Source organism: Pygocentrus nattereri, chromosome 23 (assembly GCF_015220715.1).
Source record: "Pygocentrus nattereri isolate fPygNat1 chromosome 23, fPygNat1.pri, whole genome shotgun sequence".
Lineage (NCBI taxonomy): Eukaryota > Metazoa > Chordata > Actinopteri > Characiformes > Serrasalmidae > Pygocentrus > Pygocentrus nattereri.
Genome location: NC_051233.1, coordinates 19594239 through 19615643, shown reverse-complemented (window position 1 = coordinate 19615643; position 21405 = coordinate 19594239). Strand labels below are relative to the sequence as shown.

The 21405-nt window shown below is 37.8% G+C and overlaps 1 protein-coding gene across 2 annotated transcripts in view; it reads right to left on the bottom strand.

The window, feature by feature from the left end:
- Nucleotides 1-1435: 1435 nt before the first annotated feature.
- The window catches only part of ajm1 (apical junction component 1 homolog), a 23894-nt gene continuing 3924 nt past the window's right edge, over nt 1436-21405 (bottom strand). Inside the window, exons 2-3 of one of the 2 annotated variants that reach the window (XM_017698345.2) lie at nt 14128-14200; nt 1436-6982 (exon numbers count right to left, since the gene is read on the bottom strand). In XM_017698345.2, coding sequence (XP_017553834.1) covers nt 3635-6928 — 3294 coding nt within the window. In that variant the 5' untranslated portion in view covers nt 6929-6982; nt 14128-14200 and the 3' untranslated portion in view covers nt 1436-3634. The remainder of the gene's footprint in view (nt 6983-14127; nt 14201-21405) is intronic. The other variant, XM_017698337.2, reaches the window with a different exon arrangement.

Sequence of the window (21405 nt, the reverse complement as noted above, 5' to 3'; positions counted from 1 at the left end):
TTCCCCACAAGGGAATTAGTACTAAATAACTTTTGGTGTTTCATACCAGTGACACTATGTGCCCTGTTTAAGAATCTAAGATGCGAATCGTGGTTTTGTAGTTTTGGACAAAGTAAAAGCTAATAAAAGATGTATGTAAATAAAAGATTTTTCACCCAAATGTGCTACGAATGAAAGGTGGCCATAATGCTAACTGCATCCTAGAATTAACGATTCATTTCTTTAATACATTTTCCTCTTTGATAAAGTCTAGAGTTTTTAAAATGCTATAAATATGGAGTATTTAGTTAAATGACAAAATAAACATGTTGTGTCTTGTTTCATTACTGAACATTTCTCAAAATAGTCCTGTCGCCGACAAGCAATTTCATCATGGTAACTGAAGTGAAGGCTTTCACTTTCTTTGCAACTCAAAACATGCATTAGTTTATTGGACACATCCGTAACATTGAAAATCATGTAAATTTGATTTTTGGATGAAGCATTAGTTTAAGACGCAAGGAGTTGTGCTAAGGTGTTCTTAATCTTAACAAATTAGCTTTCAATATATGTGATCAATACACTACTCAAGGACAAAACTGCTAAACATCATCATTGGGCAAAAATGCAAACAAAACAAAATTCTTTGTCCTCTTTTATAAACCTGAAAAGGTTTCTAAACCATACAGTAATTTATAATATGATAAACAATTACTAAAGCATGACCAACTCTTAAAAGAACACACTCTAAATGGAAGTTCTCATTAAAACTTGAGGGAGCATTAATGACCGTTATTAGTATATATGGAATGTCACACATTAAAAAAAAAAGGCCAAAATACACTTGACTTCCTGACACATTGTGACACGATATGTACCAGCATGAGATATTTGTGAGATTGAAAAAGAAAGTTAACAGAGTACAGTTCACAGTGTGTACATTATATGATAGTTCCAACATCATACATCCTGTATAAGGTAGTCATATACAGTACTGTGAAAAATCAGAGACAAACCTTCATTTATTCATTTCCAGCCAAAACAGTCTTGGGTATATTATTAAGTATATGAGTTATTCATTTTTCAGCATCAGGAAAAAAAAAGCAGAAAGCATGTATTTAAAAGAAAATTACCCAGAAGGCTATTCTTTTTTTTTAGGAAACTTGCTTTTAAGTTTTTCAAAGAAATCTATTGGATATTCTTGCACATTTCCAAAGTTCAGTCTTAGACGTTGGTTGCATTGTCTTCTTCTCAGTATTAAAGTAATCCCAAACACATTCAACGATGCTGATGTCTGGACTCTGAGGTGGTCAGTCCATTGTTCTGAGAACATCAGCAACTTCTCTGTTTGAATTGCAGATTTTCTTCTTTTTGGTCCAATTCCTTTTCTCAGTAATGGCTTCCTGCCAGCTGCACATCCTTTCAGACTCATAGTGCCGAGTTGTCTTCTCCCAGTGGGAGGATGGACAGAAATGCTTGTGGATTTTTTCAGATCTGAAGCAACAGTGGAGCTTTTTTTTTCTCCTCTCTCTCAAAGATGGAATAATTGATTATCTGATCGTGACAGTTTTGGTGGTCTTGCAGGTCTTGCAGTTGTCTCCTTATTGTTTAATAGTTTTGTAAACTGCTGTTTTTTGCTTATTTTCTTTTGGCTTTCTCCTTCCTCATGCAAGTAAATGATGTTATATCTATTCTCCTCAGAACATATAGTATCTAAGCCACTTATCCTTCTGTGTTGTGGGGCGTGCTGGAGCCTATCCCAGTGGTAACTGGGCGGAAGGCAGGAAACACCCTGGACAGGTCACCAGTTCAATGCAGGGCAGACACAGACATATATAGTCAGAAATATCTTCTGAAAAAGAAATGGCTTGTACTTAATGGTTGTTTTGACTGGAAATTAAGTACATACAAGGTGGATTCTGACTTTTGTACAGTACTGTACTACAAGATTTGGAAAGAAAAGTACAGTCCTATTTTATTTAATGACAAAGATGTTCATTCATTCTACATATGCATTCACTAGACAGTTTAGGACAGAATTTTTTGTGCATAACACAATTTCTTCATAGTTTATTGATCATAATGAACTTGATGTATTTCATAAGTCTGTTGAACCGCTCACTGAGCATCCCACCACATAAGAGCATCAGTAGTAGCTGCATGCGCTGATTAAGCTAAAGGCATGGATTTATTTCATACAGACCAAACCGTATCTCTGGGATGAGAAAACCATGACAAAAATCATGCAGTGCAAGGCTGGCAAAAACTACAGGATAGAAATGAATAAATAAATAAATACTTGGTGAGAAGGTAACTACTATGAAAGGCTGCATCTCGTGGGTAGTCGGGCACAGGCTTAATATGACTTTTAAGGCTCTACTGCAGTAATATGTCTGAATTTTACTAATAAACATAATTTACTGAAACCGTGACCTTTTGTAAGATCTGAAGATTTTAAAAAAAATCTCAATAAATCAGGGTAAAAAGCAGATATAAAAATGATAATCTTTCCCAAGTGTATTAAATAACATACCATATAGCTACTTAGACACACTTCAACCACATAACTTTAGAGACAAAACTATAGCAGCTGTTCATAACATGCCCATCATAATCATAACAATATATTTCATATATATCTCCAAGTCTAGTGACTGATTACAAGGGCATTGGATTCATGACAAGCATACGAGATTCAGTTCACAGTGTTTCAAATGGAACAGCACAGGTATCGTAGTTAATGTATGGCACAACTGATACCATACAACCATTATTTTTGACTTAAAATGGTCTTCAAGTTCATTATTGCTCAGGTTATTCTACCAAGCATACATAAAAGCACCAAGGACTGAATGTGGTGGATACCTACATCATATAAATCTTTTTTTTCTTCTCTTTTTTTTGCAGTTTTTGTCAGCCCCAGTTCTGGGAACACCAACGAAAGCATAGGGTATCTAGGACTGGTGTTGAAAACCAATGTTTACTTAAATGCATTACAGCACTATATTTTTCTTCTGGACAGATCAAAATGGTCCAGTCTTCTATTTTTAATGATCAATTTCCCATATTTTGATAGGCAAGAAAATCCAAGGATGTTTTTGTTGATGGTCATTCCTTTTTGCATCATAATTTGTGCAACACTCATAAAAATCCATATTTTTACATAATATACTATAATATCATATCATATAATATATATACAGTAAATACACATAACCTTTTTGTACTCAAACTATATTTTGAGGGAGGATGTTGATAATGCTTGCATAGAACAAAATATTTTAATTAAATACATAATATACGTTGCGGTTAAGCTATTAATTTGTCAAAATAAATATGATTATCTTTACATGTTGTTCTTTTGATATATGAATGAGAAAAGAAGGGAATATCAAGAAGGAGAGCAGTGCTGACAAAAACTAGACAAATACAATAAAAAAGCAAACATAACATAGAAAATAAACTTGTGGTTTCTCCTTATAACAACAAATAATACTGGCCTTAGAGACATGGGTCTTTTTCAATAACAAAATACATAACTATAAACATTTATAATAAATATGCTTAATATATAGATATGAACTGTATAACAATATATATATGTATATCTGTCTTTTTCTATACATATATACGTACATAAAAAAGGTGCACTTGTTTAAATAATATCATCTAGAAGATGCGGGGTAGCTACCCAGTCCAAAGTCCGTGGCTCAGAAGCTGCCATTATCATGCACATGAACTGCTTGCCAGTTCTCTTGTCAATAGGATAAATAGTGGTAGGGGTGAACCTTCTGTTGCTCTCCACAAATTCACATAGTTTCTGATACACTTGGGGGTACTCATGGCGAAGAAACACCCCACGAATCCTTAGCTCCCGTTGAATGTTGATGAAACAAATCTCCCTGGCTTTTCTCCCCTCCTCACCTTCCTTGTCGATGTCAGCTGTACCTGGTGGTGGAGTGAGGATTAGCGTCTCCATATCACTATCCTTCCTGTGTACCTTCCTCTCTGGGCTGTAAGAAGCTAATGCAACCTTGGCATACTTCCTGACGGTTGGGGCTTGGACCCTTGGTGATGGTCCGTCAGGCACTTGTTCACCAACAGCAATGGATACATTCAAGAGAAAACATTCATTGGGGTCGTATTCCTTACCCGCCTCCTGGAGCTCCTTACAGTACTCCCCAAGATTATCCCTGAAGCCATCTAGTTCACGTAAGGACAGGTATGTTGGAGACATCAAAAGGCTTTCTAGACCAAACTGAAGGAAATTTGTTGAAGATCCTGGATTCGGAAATCCTAAAAATAGGACTCCTCTTCCTCGAGACAAGTATCCCACTTTGGCTATACGTGAGAAAGCTTTGTGAACCTCTGCAGTTTCCCGACAGTACTTAATGATGTGGCGACACACACTGCCAATGCGCCCATAAAGACAGCTCTCTTTGTGAATGTCCCAGTCTTCTCGGCGGCAGTTGCGGGAGCAGTAGTATGTGTAGCAGCTGTGGCAAGATTTAAAGTAGAGGCAAGCATTAAACAATGTTTCTGTACGACGACATTTATTGTTTGAACACATCATTGTGTCGTCCTCATCTGGGCTCTGATCAGGGGAACACTCCTCAGTACTTCGAAGTCCATCACAACTCTCTGTGTCTCTTAAGGAGTCAGGATCTATTTTTATGGAAGTGGGTTGTTTGTCAAGGGGCACACTGCTCTCAGATCCTGCCTTTGAATCTTTTCTTCCTGATGATACTGCCTCTTCTTCATCAATAAGCTTCTTGAGTTGATCCAGCAGATCTTCACTGGGCCTTCTGCTAGCTGGTGGTTTGTAATCAATGACCAGGTCAGCTAAAAGCTCGTCAAGCTGTTCTAAGCTTTGTTGGAGTGAGGTGCTGTGGTGTGTCTTTTCTTTAGTTGATTCCATTGATAAGGACATTGTTTCACGATGAGCAGATTGTTCATCTGGAGCACTTTTAGAATCCAGAACATCCCAACTGGCAGAACGTGCTTCTGCTCTAGTACCCTTGCCAGGTTTAATATCATTGTCTGTGATCGTGATCTCAGGGGTGATAAACCATTGTTTGCTTGAGGTGCTCCTAGCATCAGTCGGGCTTTTGTCAATCAGAGAATTTTCAGACAAAGACAGAGCTGCATAGCGTCTAGGTGAACTCGAAAGGTTAACAACTACAGGTTTTGGCCTGTCATTTGTTGACAAAGTTTGTTTCCCCTGACAGAGGAGATTCTCATCGCTTTTCCCACGAGGCACAGGCTGTTCCCTCTCTACATGAGTGTTGAGGATGTTATCCCAAGACCTTGAGTATGGTCTTGGGTCAGCTACTTGCCTTGTAGGCTCCATACATGGGTTGGTGTACCAAGGTGCAGCCATTGGCTCTTGTCTAACTCTTGTTGGTGTCACCTGGGAGGTGTAAGAAGAAGGATAGTGTGTGGAATAGCCAGACACATCTGAGCCATACCAGTCATCTGATTGAGGCTGAACCACACGGGCATGGCGCCTACCCTCTGTGTAATATGCCCGAGCTGGAAGGTGATGTTCCATTGGTGGCACATAGGCATCACCCATGTAGAAAATCCTAGGGGGAACTGTTTGAATCTGATATGTCCTAGGGTCATCCCCATAGAATGTTCTCGCTGGGGGTGTCTGTATTATGTATGGTCCTGGTTCATTTGCACCATAGGATTTTGGATATACAGATGCAGAATATTGATAGGGGTCCATTTCTGCAAAATATGACCTGGCAGGTATAGAGTGAACCATGCGTGTCCTTGGATCTTGGACATAGTGTACTTTGGGAGAATAGGTTTGGCTCGGAATGCTGTAACGATCATCCTGGTAGTAATTTCTTGTAGGAGCTGAAGATCCATATTTCCCCATATCCTCTGCATAGAAGAATTTAGTTGGCACATTGGGGCTTGAGTGAGCCCTTCGTTCCCTTCCATAATGTTCCTTTGACTCCCGTTGAGAAGGCATCCTTTGAAGTGGGGTCTCCATTGGCAGCATGTAACTGTTTGGCATACTTTGGGAATACTGGTAAGTAGGCCTGTATTCACCTGTGAAGGATTCAGTGGGTGTTGGTGTTCTGGAGGTGGAATAGTGGCGAGGTACCGTAAGACTCCGACTGCCGCTACTGGGATATTTCTGCCAGGGTATATCCACCCTTGGAGTGGAGGATTTTTGCCCACGTTGCTGCAAAGCTGCTTCATCAGGCTTAATGTCCACTCTACATCGTACATGAGGACTAGTGGCAGGTTTATCAGGCCTTCCCTCTTCCAAGCCTTCAGGCACATAAACAGGAGAGTACCTGCTGGTATCAGTCCTCTGTGGCTGTAGTTTGATGGGATGTACCTCATTGATTAGTGCCCGAGTTGCTGCATAGGAGGATTCTCTTCTTGGAGACACCTCTGGCTTCCACTGAGGTTGCCTTGGAGACCTCTGAACTTCCCTACCCCTCCTAGTCACTGGAGGGGAACCATCAATCGTTACAGGAGTCAGATTGGTCTGGGCTCGTGGAGCACTTCTTGATCTGGTCCGCCTCTTATGTTCTGTCACAACAACCTCACCAGCCATTTCAGTAGTTAAAGGCTGAGGGGTCAGTCTGAAGTTATATAAGTCTGGGGAAGAAAAGCGATGGACTCCATGCCCTTGCTGTTGGGCTAAGGCATTCCATGCAACTTCTGGGTTTGCCGCATATCTGTCAGCCCTTCTATATGGGTAGTCCATTTCGATTGTGTTATATTTGGGCTTGCCTGGAGACTTAGTATCAAATATGTGGCAGTGCCTTTTTTTGTTGTTCTGTTTATACTCCAGTGTGCTAATGAATGTGGAATCACATTGTTTAGAGGAATAGTCAGACTTGGTGTGGTGAGAGAGGCAATTCACTTTAACAGCTTGGTACACAGTAGATTCCAGTATGATGGGTGGATCTGTGCGTGTCATTGTAATGGAACTACTTTAGTTTCCTCCATAAAATCATTTTCAGGTTAGCATACCCTGTAAAAGAAAATGAAAATAAAAACAGGATAAATTTTATGTTCTATTACTTTGTAATTTTTATAACTATAAATAAATACAATTTAAATGTTAATACATGTTAGATATACTTGGCTTCAACAAGTTTACATATAAAATACCATCATCATAAGTAGAACCTAATCATAAGCTTTTAGAGGTGTATTCTAGGTCTGTAACTATCAATTAAATTAGAAATTGAGTAACCTACCAGTAGACATTCATTGTTTTTAAAAGTCTAAACAACAAAAATGGACTTAACTGAACAATAATGTACCATTTCTTTATGAAGACTCCAAAATATTGGTAAAAGAAAGTAAAGTCCTTTGTTTGTGAAAGTAAAAAAATATGTGGCCAAAAACAAAAAAAAAAAAACATGACAGAAAAACATGTGCAGGAGGGCTTATCTAATTGTACTGTGTTTCTTAGGCAAATAACTATTTCAGATTTTACATTTTCATCAACTTAATGTAAGTTAAAAAATAAAACAGTTTTGTGCTGACTTAGACATAGTACGGTGATAGTTAAAAAGTCCACAATGACTATTTGAATATTCTCTATGAATAACAATAAGAAAAGCCCAAAATATTTCATTTTACTGTGTAAATTGAATAAAATCTTTCCTTATTATTATTACTGTCACAAATACTGTATATTACAGTAAATTTCATGTGCTTTTTATTAAAACCTAATTGAAAAACAACATTGTTAGAAAAACATCACTTGTAAGCAACCATTATGTGGTAAAAGTATTTGTTATTCAAAAGACTGTACTGTTTTTTTTTGTCTATTTTAACACGCGTTACCAACAAATTGAGAATGTTGGGAACAATCTTGACAATCGAATTAAACAGTTTCTCAAATAAAGGTCATAAAAAGGAAAGGGACAGCGTGCACTACACAATTTATTTCGCCATTACTTGTATACCTTTGCTCTGTTTCTCCTCATACTCTTCTTCAAAAGATAATTACACTCACCCTGAGTGACACTGGCCCCTAGTATTTAATTATCACTGTGACTGTGAAGCTACAGTTGTCACACTGTCACATAGCTGTCGTAGGTTGGAGCCTGACCTTTTATGCAACATTGTAATGCCAGAAGGAACATATGAGTGATGCATGTATAAGGAAATAACTGCCTTCAGAGTGCTACCTTGTAGAAAAGAGGAAGCCTCAAAAATGAAGTCTTAGGGGTATTTACAAAAAAAACCCAAAAAAAATCTACCAGTCGATTAACTGGCATGGAAACCTATTCCACTAATCTGTTCAATGTTCAGTGTTTAGAGTTCAAAACACTGACTTTGCTTTTCACTGACTTGGGCTTCATACTAAAATCATTTTGCTTTCAAAAACATTAGCCAGACTAGTAAATACAGCTTAGAACAGCTGTACTCACATGAAATCATAATATTTTCATGAAAACACACAAAAAAAAATACTTAAGTGCAGAAAATATGTTCAGTCATGACAGTTCTTAATGTCACACACTGATTTTCAGACTTTGGGACACATTTATGTCAAAACAGAGGGATTTAATTGCTCGCCACGTGGCCACAAAGGACAGCGATGCAATCTCTGTTCCTGCTCTAAAGTACAGTGGTGTGGCTAAAATAAGGCACCACCTATGGACTACAACTCAGTAGCTATATGAAAAACTTTTTTATTTAAAAATGAAACTTGTGATAAGTCTAAATCGTTTAACTTCACTTAAATCAGATGTAAAAAACAAATGCAAACAAAGTAATGCATTTTCATTTGATATCTATTCATTTAGACTATATTTTGCCTTTTACTATGTTTGTTAATGCATTTTGTTTAAACAGATCCTAACAATATTTGATCTTTGTAAATAAATGTCTGAATATGTTTTTGAAATACAGCCTTTTTCATCAGTATTATAACTCATTCACTCCGATATCTTAACATTGTGTTACAGCACATGCGGCATGCGACAGGATGCATGCATTTGTAAAAAATGCAGGTGGTTGCTATGGGATATAGTTACCCTAGCAACAAAATCTCCCTATAAGTCATATGGCAAAGCCCATGTGAAGTGTACCTGTGTTCCCATGAGACTATGAAACAGAAGGGATTTTCCATCAGGTGAAACGTACTGAGCATTTCACATTGTAAACATTAGGTTAAATGTATACAGACTATATGCAACTTCTACTTCTTTTTAGCCAGTTCATTTCTCCTGTATGCTGACTGAAACGTAATATGCAGCACAGTGATCAGTCTATGGCAGACCCTTTGAAGAGCTCTGGCTCATCTTGTCATTTTCAGAGGCTAAAGAATTCTAGGGATAAACAGCTACAGACTAAAGCTCATAAATGATCATTTTGACAATCTGACACTGAAAATATTAAAGGATTAAACAAAAAAAAGAATTATGTACATGCAAACCAACTGGTTGTTTCTGAATCAGGATGCAGTTTGCGCTGTGTGTCAGATAAGGTCAATTATGTAGTCTTAGTGATTTTACCACAAAAAAATACTAAGGGATTTGGGGAACTAGTGTAAGGGCAACTTGCCATGTCAAAAATATATACAGCGTTTTTTTAAGATTTAGTAGCATGTACTCACTACTTACATTTGTATTGTTTTTCACCTTGTCTTGTATTCAAAATGGTAGTATAGGATATCTGTCTGTAGTATCTGTGCTTTAATTACAGGTTATATTATATTCCCCATTTTGTTATGAAATAACTCCCCCCACCCAATCAATAAAATGATTGGGTGGGGGGAGACCCCTACTAATTCATGTCTAACTCAGGGGCATAGGAACATGGGGTCTGGTGGCAATGCCAATAAAAATGTTATTTATAATACAGGTTGAATGTAACATGCTGAACTCTTGCATCATTGTACATTTATATTCACTTTAAATAAATAAAAAATGGCCAAAAATGTTCTTTGATCACCAATTTTTGGCATGTGCCATCAGATGGCAAAGTTTAAATGTTTATCGTTTGTTATGGTAGCTACACTGAAGTACGCTTGTTGGTGACTGTCAATCTCAATAAAGCAACGTCTTTCTGGCTTTGCCTAACTTGCTATAAATTTCTATCTCTACTTTCCCATTCCTGTGTTGCACCACTGCACTAGGCCAGTACTGTCTGTGTTACGTACCATTATGCTTTGCTGCATTCAGCTCTTGCCAAAACACTTAAAATCACATTTGCTGTCTCTATTCTCCTTTGTGTCCTTCTGTGAGTCACTGTGAGACATCCAAATTGCAGCCTGTTTTTATACTTCATGCTACTTTGCTTGATGCTGCCATATTCAGATTCACCTGGCTGGTCTAGTGGCCACCCCAACTCCATGGCCAGACTGTACCGAAGAACAGAACACTGTCCTTCGTCCAAAAAGATTCATTTTTACTCTACCTCAGTTCTGTCAGTGGCAGACAACACCACACTGCGACCTGTGTTCCAGACCGACACAGCGACCCCCACCACATTTCTGTGCATCATCTTCAGTGCCTGGCCCTGTTCCCCACTTTCTCATTCTCCTGTATTTCTCATCCTTCTCCTCCTTCTCCTCACCTCTCCTGTTCTTTCTCTTCTGACACCAGCCTTTCATCTCATTTCCTGGCTCCTCTCTCTTCATCCCAACCCTCTACCTTTTCATGCCACCTCTTCTCTATTCATTCTAGATCTTTCCTCTTTTCTTCCAGTAGATGAGAAGAGACCATCCCTGGAACTGATCCAGAGGTAAACAGTGGTGTGTGAATGATCTTAGTCATTGTCAAACAAAAGAACATAAAGTGTAATTTGATGAAAGTTGTTGTTGTAGCATGTTGTCTTATTTACTTTGGCCAGGAAACTGTAATTAATCTTGCTATAAGGGACAGAGCTGGGTATGTCACACAAACTTCACTATCTGAGAGTTTGCAGCAAGCTTGGCCTGATGCCTTCTTCTCTGAAGGCTGTGAGGCTGTTTGAAATGGCATGATGAGGTCGAGATGTGTTTTTCCTGAGATCTGAAGCTGTTTTGTCTGATGTCTGAAACCTGGCCATGTGGCCTAAAGATGTCCTATAATAAATAAACAATAAACAAACAGCTTTTTGTACAGGGATGATATCTTACTGCAGCTTGCTATCACATCTAAAGCTTCTGCTATCACAATCTATGGCTTTTGCAATCAAATTACACTTTTGCAATGAATTCTAAAGCTTTTGAAATAAAACCTACTCTTTGGCTATGGATTATACAGCTTTTGCAATCAAATCTACACTTTTGCTATGAATTCTATAGCTTTTGCAATGAATTCAACACTTTTGCATGAATAGCTTTTGCAATGAATTCTACAGTTTTGCTGTGAATTCTAAAGCTTTTGCAATCAAAGCTTTTGCTATGCTGCTGTTTCTTCTCACAACTCTAAGTATGTAAGTCTATAAGCATACTCTATCCGTTATATGAAAACCAGTAAACCTTAGCCCCAAAAAGATATGATGTCAATTTGTTGTTTGCTGCTTTAGGTATAAATACAAGTGCTGCTTTCAGTACAAACACAAGAGGAGGAGGAGGATGTTCTTTGTGAGCTCAGTCAGTGTTTCAAAAGCCATGTTTTGTCTGCCTTTGAAATGGGTTGATTGCTGAAAAAAATTGGCAGAATGCATAAGGACACTACTTTTTATAGACCAAGCAAACACAGACTAAGCCTCTTCAATAAAGAGACTTCACAAAGGGAAAATGGGTGCAGCGCAGCAAAACAGACACCTCTGATTTATTAAACCCTGGCAGATTTGCAAAACATTTGGTACAGTATACCAGTGCCAGTGGATTACCTTTATGTAATGGTTACAGGATCTCTGAAAGCCTCAGAAAGCTTTCGAGAAGAAGCATGGAATTTTATCTATCACCACACATGTAGGCCCATCACAATTATTGCACAATCCCCTGATCATAATTATTTGAGCTGATTACAGTTGTTTAATTTGTAGTCATTTTCCACAGCTGTTAGTGTTCAAAATTATATGTTTACATCACAAACAGAATGTGATCTGGGTGTGTTTTCTTCCATTGTATTTGCAAATCAACGCAAATAAAAAGCAGCAGAGAATGATGTTTATTTATTTGAGCTCAAGCTGTTTCTATTAGCAGTTTGCAGTATCAATACTTAGGAACAAATACAGCTAATCAGCCAGTTTAACCAGTTTAGGCTTGTACTTTAATAAGTGCAATGAACAAAAAGAGAATTCAATTGCAATTATTTACTTAGCAGTTAACCATCAGCTAAAATATCATGACTACTCAACTTATGTCCTATAATGTCCACATTTAGACAAAAGATTACTGTCTGCAGAATTACTGTAATAAACAATATCCTTGTGATCCAAATTCAGTTGAATGAAGTATCCCATGTGAGTGTTGCAGAGTCTTCCCTGTAGCTTGCATTTTCCCATTTAATTATATATAATTACCATCTGGGCTAGCCAAGTGAATGTAGGAAACCACTGGATGTTAACATGCTGTCTGTGCAGTAAACAAATTTTTAGTAAGGAAGATAATACTAACATTTTGCACATCTCAAGATACATCATCCAGCTCAGTGTGCTACACTGGGGCTAGTCCATAGCTGAGGAGTCAAATCTATCGACTGGCAATATCAACACATTAGTTCCTTTCTTCTGGAACAGCTTGTCCATTTTACTCTCTCACCTAGAGAGCAGATGTTATGAACCAACATTTCTTTGTTTCATTTGTATGTTCCCCAGCATTCTTTGACAGACTGAGAATCTACATTGTCATCTTTCCAGTAGGTGTCAAAGTACAGTGTGTGTAGTACAGTAGAAAAGTCAGAGATCACCCTTCATATATTTAATTTTCAGTCAAAAGAGTCATTCATTTTTATGGAGATATTTCTAAAGATTTGATAAAATCTAATTCAAGGGGATAGCCCAAAGACAATAAGTGAAAAAACAATAGTCCAAAACTAAAATCATTAAAAAATTTTCAGTCTTAATCCTTATTAATTAGAGAAGCAATAAAAAAGGTGAAGCAAAGCAAAAAACTGATATTCGAGGCTAGCTTTCAAGCAGAGTGACAAACTGGGAATGTCCATCAAAAATTCCCTAGATTAAAAACGATTCCATCCGTAAGTTCTTTGCCCCTCCATTCCACCTCCGGCTATTTTCACTTGCCTTAATGAACCCTTCTCTGAAAATATGGCTCCTAATGAGCAACCAGTCTCTCCTCCGCCCACTCTATTCTCAGCGACAGACTTGTCTCACGCTGTTATCCAGTAAACAAACTGCAGTCTCGCTTTGTATACAACCTTTCCTTGCCAAATGTGATGGCTGTCAAATGGATTAATTCACTATGCACTAATTTTTGCATAATTACTCTATTTGTTATCACAGACAATGGCGTCCCTCAAAATGGCACAGAACAAAGGCACATCCCACAGACTAAGCCTGCTCAAACTTCACTGCAGAGACACCATCCAATAGGACTAAAACAAAACTGTGCTGCCTTCAAAGGAGCAATGGACACACCAGAGAACTAGCATTCCCTACAGCGTGGTAATCAGGGCAAGGCTGTGTTGGTATTTGCGACAACTACTGAGCAGGTCTGATCTGTGTCAATCAAAAAAAAAGGCTGATCATAAACACTAGAAAAAAAATCCTCTCATTGGCTCCCTCCTGCGACTTCTCTCACAGGACCATCTGCTCAGGCTGATCTGGCAGCACCCCACCACTCCCTACCCTCCATCTAACATAATGTCCAAATGCACAAATGTTTATCCAGACCAATTTTTTTGCAAATTAAATTCTTTTTTCTAAAATACTGTATATATCGTCTCTTCCGAAAGAATTGGAACAGGAAGGCAAGTTTTTTTTTTCTTATACACTGAAGGCATTTGGGTTTGAGATCAAAAGATGAATAGGAGGTGCGAGATCTGAATTTCAGCTTATATTTTCTGATATTTACTTCTAGATGTGTTAAACAACTTCAAACATGGCACCTTTTGTTTGCTCCCAAACTAATTTTCAAGTGAGCGAAAATATTGGAACATGTGACTAACAGGTGTTTCTTGTTGCCCAGTTGGACTGTTAGATTGACTGTTTAAACGGTGAATAGCTCTGAATATCTACCTGGGTTTCACCTCTCACACTTACTTGTTGTTAAAACGGATAAACCAACATGAGGACCAGAGAGCTGGCTATGGGAGGATAGCAATCCATTTTGAAGCTGTGGAAAGAGAGAATGTCAATCAAAGCTATTGCACAAGAATTGGGCATAGCCAAGTGTCATGGTGTAGCCACACTAGGAATATCCTGAAAAAGAAAGGAAACACTGGTGTACTAACAACCAGACATCAAACAGGTCAGCCAAGGAAAACAACAGCAGTCAATGAAAAAAAGGATACGCTCATGACCCAAAATATCAGCCAAGCATGGTAGAGGTAGTGTCAAGACTTAGGCTTGTGTGGCTGCTTCTAGAACAGGCTCACTAAACTTCATTGATGATGTAATACATGATGATTGCAGCAGAATAAAGTCTACAGAAACATTCTGCCAATTTACAGAGAAATGCATCCAATCTAATTGGGAGGAACTTCACTATGCAGCAAGACACTGGCCCAAAAGCAACTGCCAACACAACGAAGCACTTTAAAGGAAGGTTTTAGACTGGCCAAGGCAATCACCAGAGCAAATTGACTCATTTTGCAGGTGTAACATGCATAAAATGTATAGTTTTATAAAGCAAAACTGAAATGTTAAAGTCAACCTGAAATTGATGTTTTTTTTAACCTTTTTAGTTCAGTCCCTGGTCATTTTAAGCCCATTTCTTTACCCATTTGATTTAAAAATCAACACAAACTCCTACTTTCCCATAATCTGATGGCAATATAATGACTTGCCTACCTCAAAAACATCTTCTGAGTTCTGACACCATTGGCCAATAATATTGGAAAATAATATTAATAATTGAAAAATAATATTAAGCAATAACAGCCCCATGACCCCCACCTATCATCAACCAAAATGCTCAACTAGCTCAGAGAAACCATGTTTCGCAGAGAAGTCTGTCACGGTGCAGAAGGAAAATACGGTATGATTTTCAATTCAAGGTTACACTGATATTTACTCATCATTTGAACTGTTTTAGGAAATGGGTTGAGGCTGTGTTAAAACTAACTCACTTTCAATAATAATGCAATCAGCTCCATAATTACTGTCTCCCATGGTACAGATAGTTAAAAAAAAAAAAAAACAAATTGTTTTGTAAATGAGCTCAATCTCACTTTGAAAATACATTAAAAACAAGGCACAATTACAAGTACCATTACAAATTCTTATTATTATAATGTAACTGAAACATGCTAATTTATTTTTCACCTTTTTGTGAGGAACTGTTCAGAAACTCCATGACGTACTGTTTTACTGTGGTATAAATATGAGGTGGCACCAAATAAGCCATTCATCAATAGGAATGAACAAAATTAGAGAATATACAAATTAAATGAGTATGTTGACAGCAGACAATAACATTTGGGGTCAAGAGGACCAGTATTTGGAAGGCGAGCTACAAAACATTCTTTTATTTCATCTAACCAGAAATGTAAGAGCCTTGAGTTTAATAGGCAGTACTGGAAACAGGTTGGTTAATTGAGATACAAATAGAGCTCTTTAGCAACAAAGAATGATAGTTATACAGAAAAGAACATCATCAACGCTGTTATGTGTGGTGGAGGATTGGTGATGTTTTGGGGCAGTTTTTCCTTCAAAGGCCCTGGAAATCTTTTTATGGATACATGCCGTCATGGGCTCCGTGAAGTGCAAGGAGACTTTAATTGAAAATCTGGCTGCATCTGAGCCTCTGAAAAGCTAAAACTAAGGTCATGATTGGATCTTCCAGCAGGACAAACAGCATGGCCATCCCAGTTCCTTCACCTAAACCTCAGTGAAAAAGTGTGGAGTGAGCTGAAAAGGAGAATCCAAAAAAGATTATGTATCAAAAAGTGGTCTCAGATTTCTTACTCCGTATACTTCGGCCTTATCAAGCATTATACGAGAAGACGTTTGCTATTATTTTGGCAAAGGGAGGCTGTACTAAATGAAAAATTACCAATAATTGTGATATAGTTTTGTTTGAAAATATAGAACACAGCACTGACACTCCCACATTCCAGGACAACAAATGTAGGATGTTTGCGTTTGCTGATTCAACCAGATAGACGACACTGGAAAACGGACTGACCATCAATAATTTGGAGATACGAGGTTTTGTTCTAGCAGAATAGTCCACCAACTAAAAATATCCAGCCAACAGCATCCTGTGGATAATAACTGACCAATGACGAAGGACTAGAGGATGAGTAACACAAAATGTGCAGCAACAGATGAGGTACTGTCTCTGACTTTGCAGCTGCAAGGAGAACCAACAAGGTAGGTGTGTGTAATAAATCCACCACCTAAATAACCTCTGCTCATTGGTAGTCCTGTAGGGGTCCTGACCATTTATATGCCATGTAAAGGGGGGCTAACAAAGTATGCAGAGAAACAGATGGACTTCAGTCTCTGATGGTAGCACTACAAAGTGCACCTATATGGTAAATTAAATAGCTAAAATTGACAAATCAGGTAGATGTACCTAATAAAGTGGCCACTGACTATACATTATCTATACATTAACTGTAAATACACTTAATAGCTTATCAGGTACATGTACCACTTAGGTGCACTGTGTAGGTTTACAATTACTGCCTGTAGCTCATCTGCTGCACAATTCGTCAGCCCCCCTTTACCCAATGAATGGAAAAAGACCACCTCAGAATTGACCAGTCTCAGCACACTAGTGATGTCAGCAAAGTAACAGGATGCTAGAGTGTGTATTGTTGGTACAAGTGCTTCTCATTCAGTCAGGAGTTAAACCTGCACCAAGTATAACCTTTAATGTTGTGTGATCAGGCCTGTCACAATTATTACATAATCACTTGATCAGCTTATTCAACAATAACTGCTTAAAAAAACGAGTAAAATACTATAATTAAATAATAATAAAAATCAAAAATAAAATACTTATAATACTGTAGTCTAGACACCAAAACATAAACCAGTAAAACTCACAACCGCAAGTATTTTAAAAATAACAACGTACACTCAATGGTCATTTTATTAGGTACACCTTGTATTTACACTTCAGCTCCACTTACCATATAGGAGCACTTTGTAGTCCTACAATTACAGACTGCAGTCCATCTGTTTCTCTGTATACTTTTATAGCCCCCTTTTACTCTAAGCATCAATGGTCAGGACCACCACAGAGCAGGTATTATCTGGCAGGTGGATCATTCAAAGCACTGCAGTGCCAATGACGTGGTGGACAATAAATCTAGTTAAAAGGTAGACGTACCTAATAAAGTAGTGAGTGTACAAGGACTCTGTAAGTTTGAGTCAAAGCACTTCCCATCCTGAATGACCGTTTATTTATATCTTAGCCAATTAATTATGCATTATAAAATTTGAAACATTTCTTTCTTTACCCAAAGCCAGACCTGACTTAGGTTCATTCATTATAAAGTATATAGGGAAAATGATGTGCATGGACCCACAGGTGTTTGGGTAAAGGTCCCTAAGAAGTAACAGTACCTATTCAGACACCACTACACAACTGTCTAACCCTCAATCAAAAACAAACACCCCCACCGCACCTGATATACTCGTATTAGTGCAACAAACTGTGCAGCAACAGATGGGCTACAGGCAGTAATTGTAAACTTGCTGTATTCACTTACTCTCTGTTGATGTTTTTTATATATTATTTATATATATATATATATATATATATATATATATATATAAACCCTACATTTTGTACAGTGTCCTTGAGTGTCAAGAAAGGTGCTTTTAAATTAAATGTATTATTATTATCATTATTATTATTATATGGTAGGTTTTTCTAATATAATGGACAGTAGAGGGAGGTAATAAACTGGCAACTCAGCAAATACTGACCATGTTTTCTGATGAGTCCATACTCTCAAGGTCCATGCAAATTATATGGGCTTGCACAATGTTGCACTTGTTAATGGAGCAGGTGCTGAGAACAGCATAACAGCAGCAACAGTAATTTGGTTGGTATTGTAAGTGTACCTAGGAGTTATGAGGTCATCAGAAACTGAGAGGTCATCCTACTACCACCAGATTTCTACTATAGTAAGAGACTCCGTGTTATTCAAAGTAAAACTGAGTTTGTACCTCCAACCTTACTGTAGTTGTCAAAATGAGAAAAATAAGATATAAACTAAAACCTGCAGGTAAGCACAGCTTAATAGTACTGTGCAAAAGTCAGCAACCCTCCTTCATTTATTTAATTTCCAGTCAATTAAATATGGGCTATTCGTTTTCAAGAGATATTTCTGAAGATATCAGACAAAGTGAAAAAGTTGAAAAAAGGGGAGTTCCAAACATAAAGGATAAAGAAAAAAAATGGAGCCCTTAACTCCTAACAGTCTAGTAGACCACCAAAGCGATAAACATCAGATAAACAGTGCTTAATCCTTTCATCTTTCAGAGGTGAAAATCAAGCTCCATCATCACTTCAGCTCTGAAAACAAATTCACAGGTGTTTCTGTCCATCCTTCCACTGTGAGGGGAGAACTCAGCACTATAACTCTGGAAGGATGTGTAGCTGACACGAAGATGTTACTGACAGAAGGAAGAAGACAAAAAAGAAGAAAATCAAAGATCAATTTCACTGAAATGATGTGAGAAAAAGTGCAACCAAGCTCTAAGACTAAAGGTGTGGAAAAATATTACATTTCTTTGAAAATATTCCTTTCTCTGTTTCTTTGAAAAGCTGAAAGCAAGGTTCCTGAACAGAATGGAAGCTGTAATAATGCTAAGTACTGAAAAATCTGATTCTTACTTAGTTGTTAAGGCTTCTGTGTAATTTTGTGTTGAAAACAAATCATTAATTTTCATTTTTACTGTAAATTAAATATTTAAAATGTGATCACTGACTTTGGCCAATATTGTATATCCTGTAAAATATTTTGTGAAGCTGTGTGGATCTTCACTTTGCTAATTTTGCCCTTGGTTTGATTATTCATGGCCAGTATCAATAGTCAGTTTCGATGCTAATTCTTTCCTTTTGAATGTTGCTTTGTCTTTTTGTAGCACATATATACATATATATCCACAATATGTAGCTAGATCATTTACTGAACTGAATAATTATTTTGTTAAAACTCTTAAATACATTTCTAAATTTTCAATACTATTGCATTTCATTGCAAATAACCCTTCTCAGGTATGACCTGAGGGTTATTTGACCCCAAAAAGTAGTTGCACACTAAGCAAGTATTGGAAAACTTTAATATAGCTCTTTATATTACTTCATAATGATATTTGTTTTAGAGAAAATCACTTTTAGCACAACATAAGACTGATAGAAGAGTCTCTGTGTGCAGAAAGCCTGTAGCAGAACTGTACTGTAAAGCACAGAACTGGAAATGTCAAAGTCTGGGGCTGTTTTTCTTACAATGATGTTGGTGAGCTTGTGTTCACTGATGGGGTCATGACCTCATAAAGACATTTTCGATTCAAACCTGCAAAAAATGACTTAAAGGCCAACGATGTGAATCACACCAGCTGCCTTTAAAAGAACACTGCCAAAAATAAAAAAGAAGTCTTGGAATGGTCTGTTTGACGTAGATGTGACTTGCTTTGATATTTAGTTTCCTGACACATTTATAAGTTGAATTCATTTTCATTTCTTTCTTATTTTCCCCCTCATTCTTTCATCGCCTGGTTACCCATGGCTGGTCTTATTTCATCGCCGTCAGATATGCCAGCACGCTGCCCATTTTACAGCCTTGTCTTAGCCCAGTGTCTGTGCTGTCAGTCAATCTGCTACCCCCAATCTCTAATCTCTATAATCCACCCCACCCCTGAACAGGGGAGGTCATCTAATACAGGAGAAATCAGGCCATGCCTAAAGCATACCAAAACCTTCATGTGTCTTCACACAAATCTTTTAGTGTAGCTTTGCAACACATTAAATTGTACAGTCCAAGGTTCTAGCCTAAAGCGCCAAACAGACAAAGAAATAAATAAAGAGTGGATGCTTAAATTGTTGTTTTATTTTTGGCACCATCACCTTTCATCTCTTCCTGAGAAAATGACAACCCACTCATGTCTGGTTGAGTGCAAACTTAATAACTGCATGGCGTACTTGGCAAAAACCCATAACCACAAGACCCTTCTGAATAGACACTCTGAATCATGCTTTGTTGGAGCTCCCTGACCCACATCAGTAAACAGAGGGAAGTCAGTGCCAAGGGGAAAATAGCAAATTCATATTTGTGTGGGCCCAACTGTCCTTTGCCCACGGGAAAGTGCAAACAAAGTAAAAATAACCAGTGACATGCAGGCCTAAAAAGAGTGACAGAGTCCTCGAATGATTCAAGGAATGCACTCATACAAACACAATCACATATGGACTATTAGCACATGAACAGATCCTTGCTTGGTGCTTTAATATTGTACTGCCATAAACCATTTTTGTGAGAGCAATTATCATGTTAAGAGTGTTAGGCTGGCTTTACATGGTGAAACTTTCATGCAACTTAAGTTGAAACTAAATTACACTTGAGTCGCATCACGTAAAGCATCCTGCAACTCATTTCAAACTCAGCTGCAACATTTTCAAGCGTCAACATTTACCGTATAGGTGCACTTTGTAGTGCTACGATCAGAGACTGAAGTCCATCTGTTTCTCTGAATACTTTGTTAGCCCTCCTTTACGTGGTTTATCAATGGTCAGGACCCCTACAGGACTACCAATGAGTAGAGGCTATTCAAAGACAGTAGCTCCTCTGTTGTTGCACATTTTGTGTTAGTCATCTTAACACATCCCAACTAGTCATTCATCATTGGTCAGTTATTATCCACAGGACACTGTTGACTGGATATTTTTAGTTGGTGGGCTATTCTGCTAGAACAAAACCTCATATCTCCAGATTACTGATGGTCAGTTAGTGTACCAGTGTTGTTGAACTGGCACGTGCAAACATCCTATGTTTGTCGTCCTGGAATGTGGGAGTGTCAGTGTAAACAAAGTTACTGGAAGAGGGGTCTAAAATGGAAAGCAACCATCTCAAGTTGCTGCTATATTCTGTATTTGGCTAAATTGCATTGCAGTTGTCATTAAGGCAATAAACAAGTCTAATTAAAAAATGGCAATAACACATCATGCATGACATTGGTTTAAAATGTGAATGAATATAAGTATCTCTAAGTTCACGTTTTTGCATCCAGCTAAAGCTAAATGCTGTTGAAACGCCTGCTTGTGCCACCATTATTCCGGGGTTTGTTTGTCTGCTGCTACTGTGGTCTACATGGCTAGATTAATTTTCCTCTCTAATAATTCTCCGTAACTTTACAGAG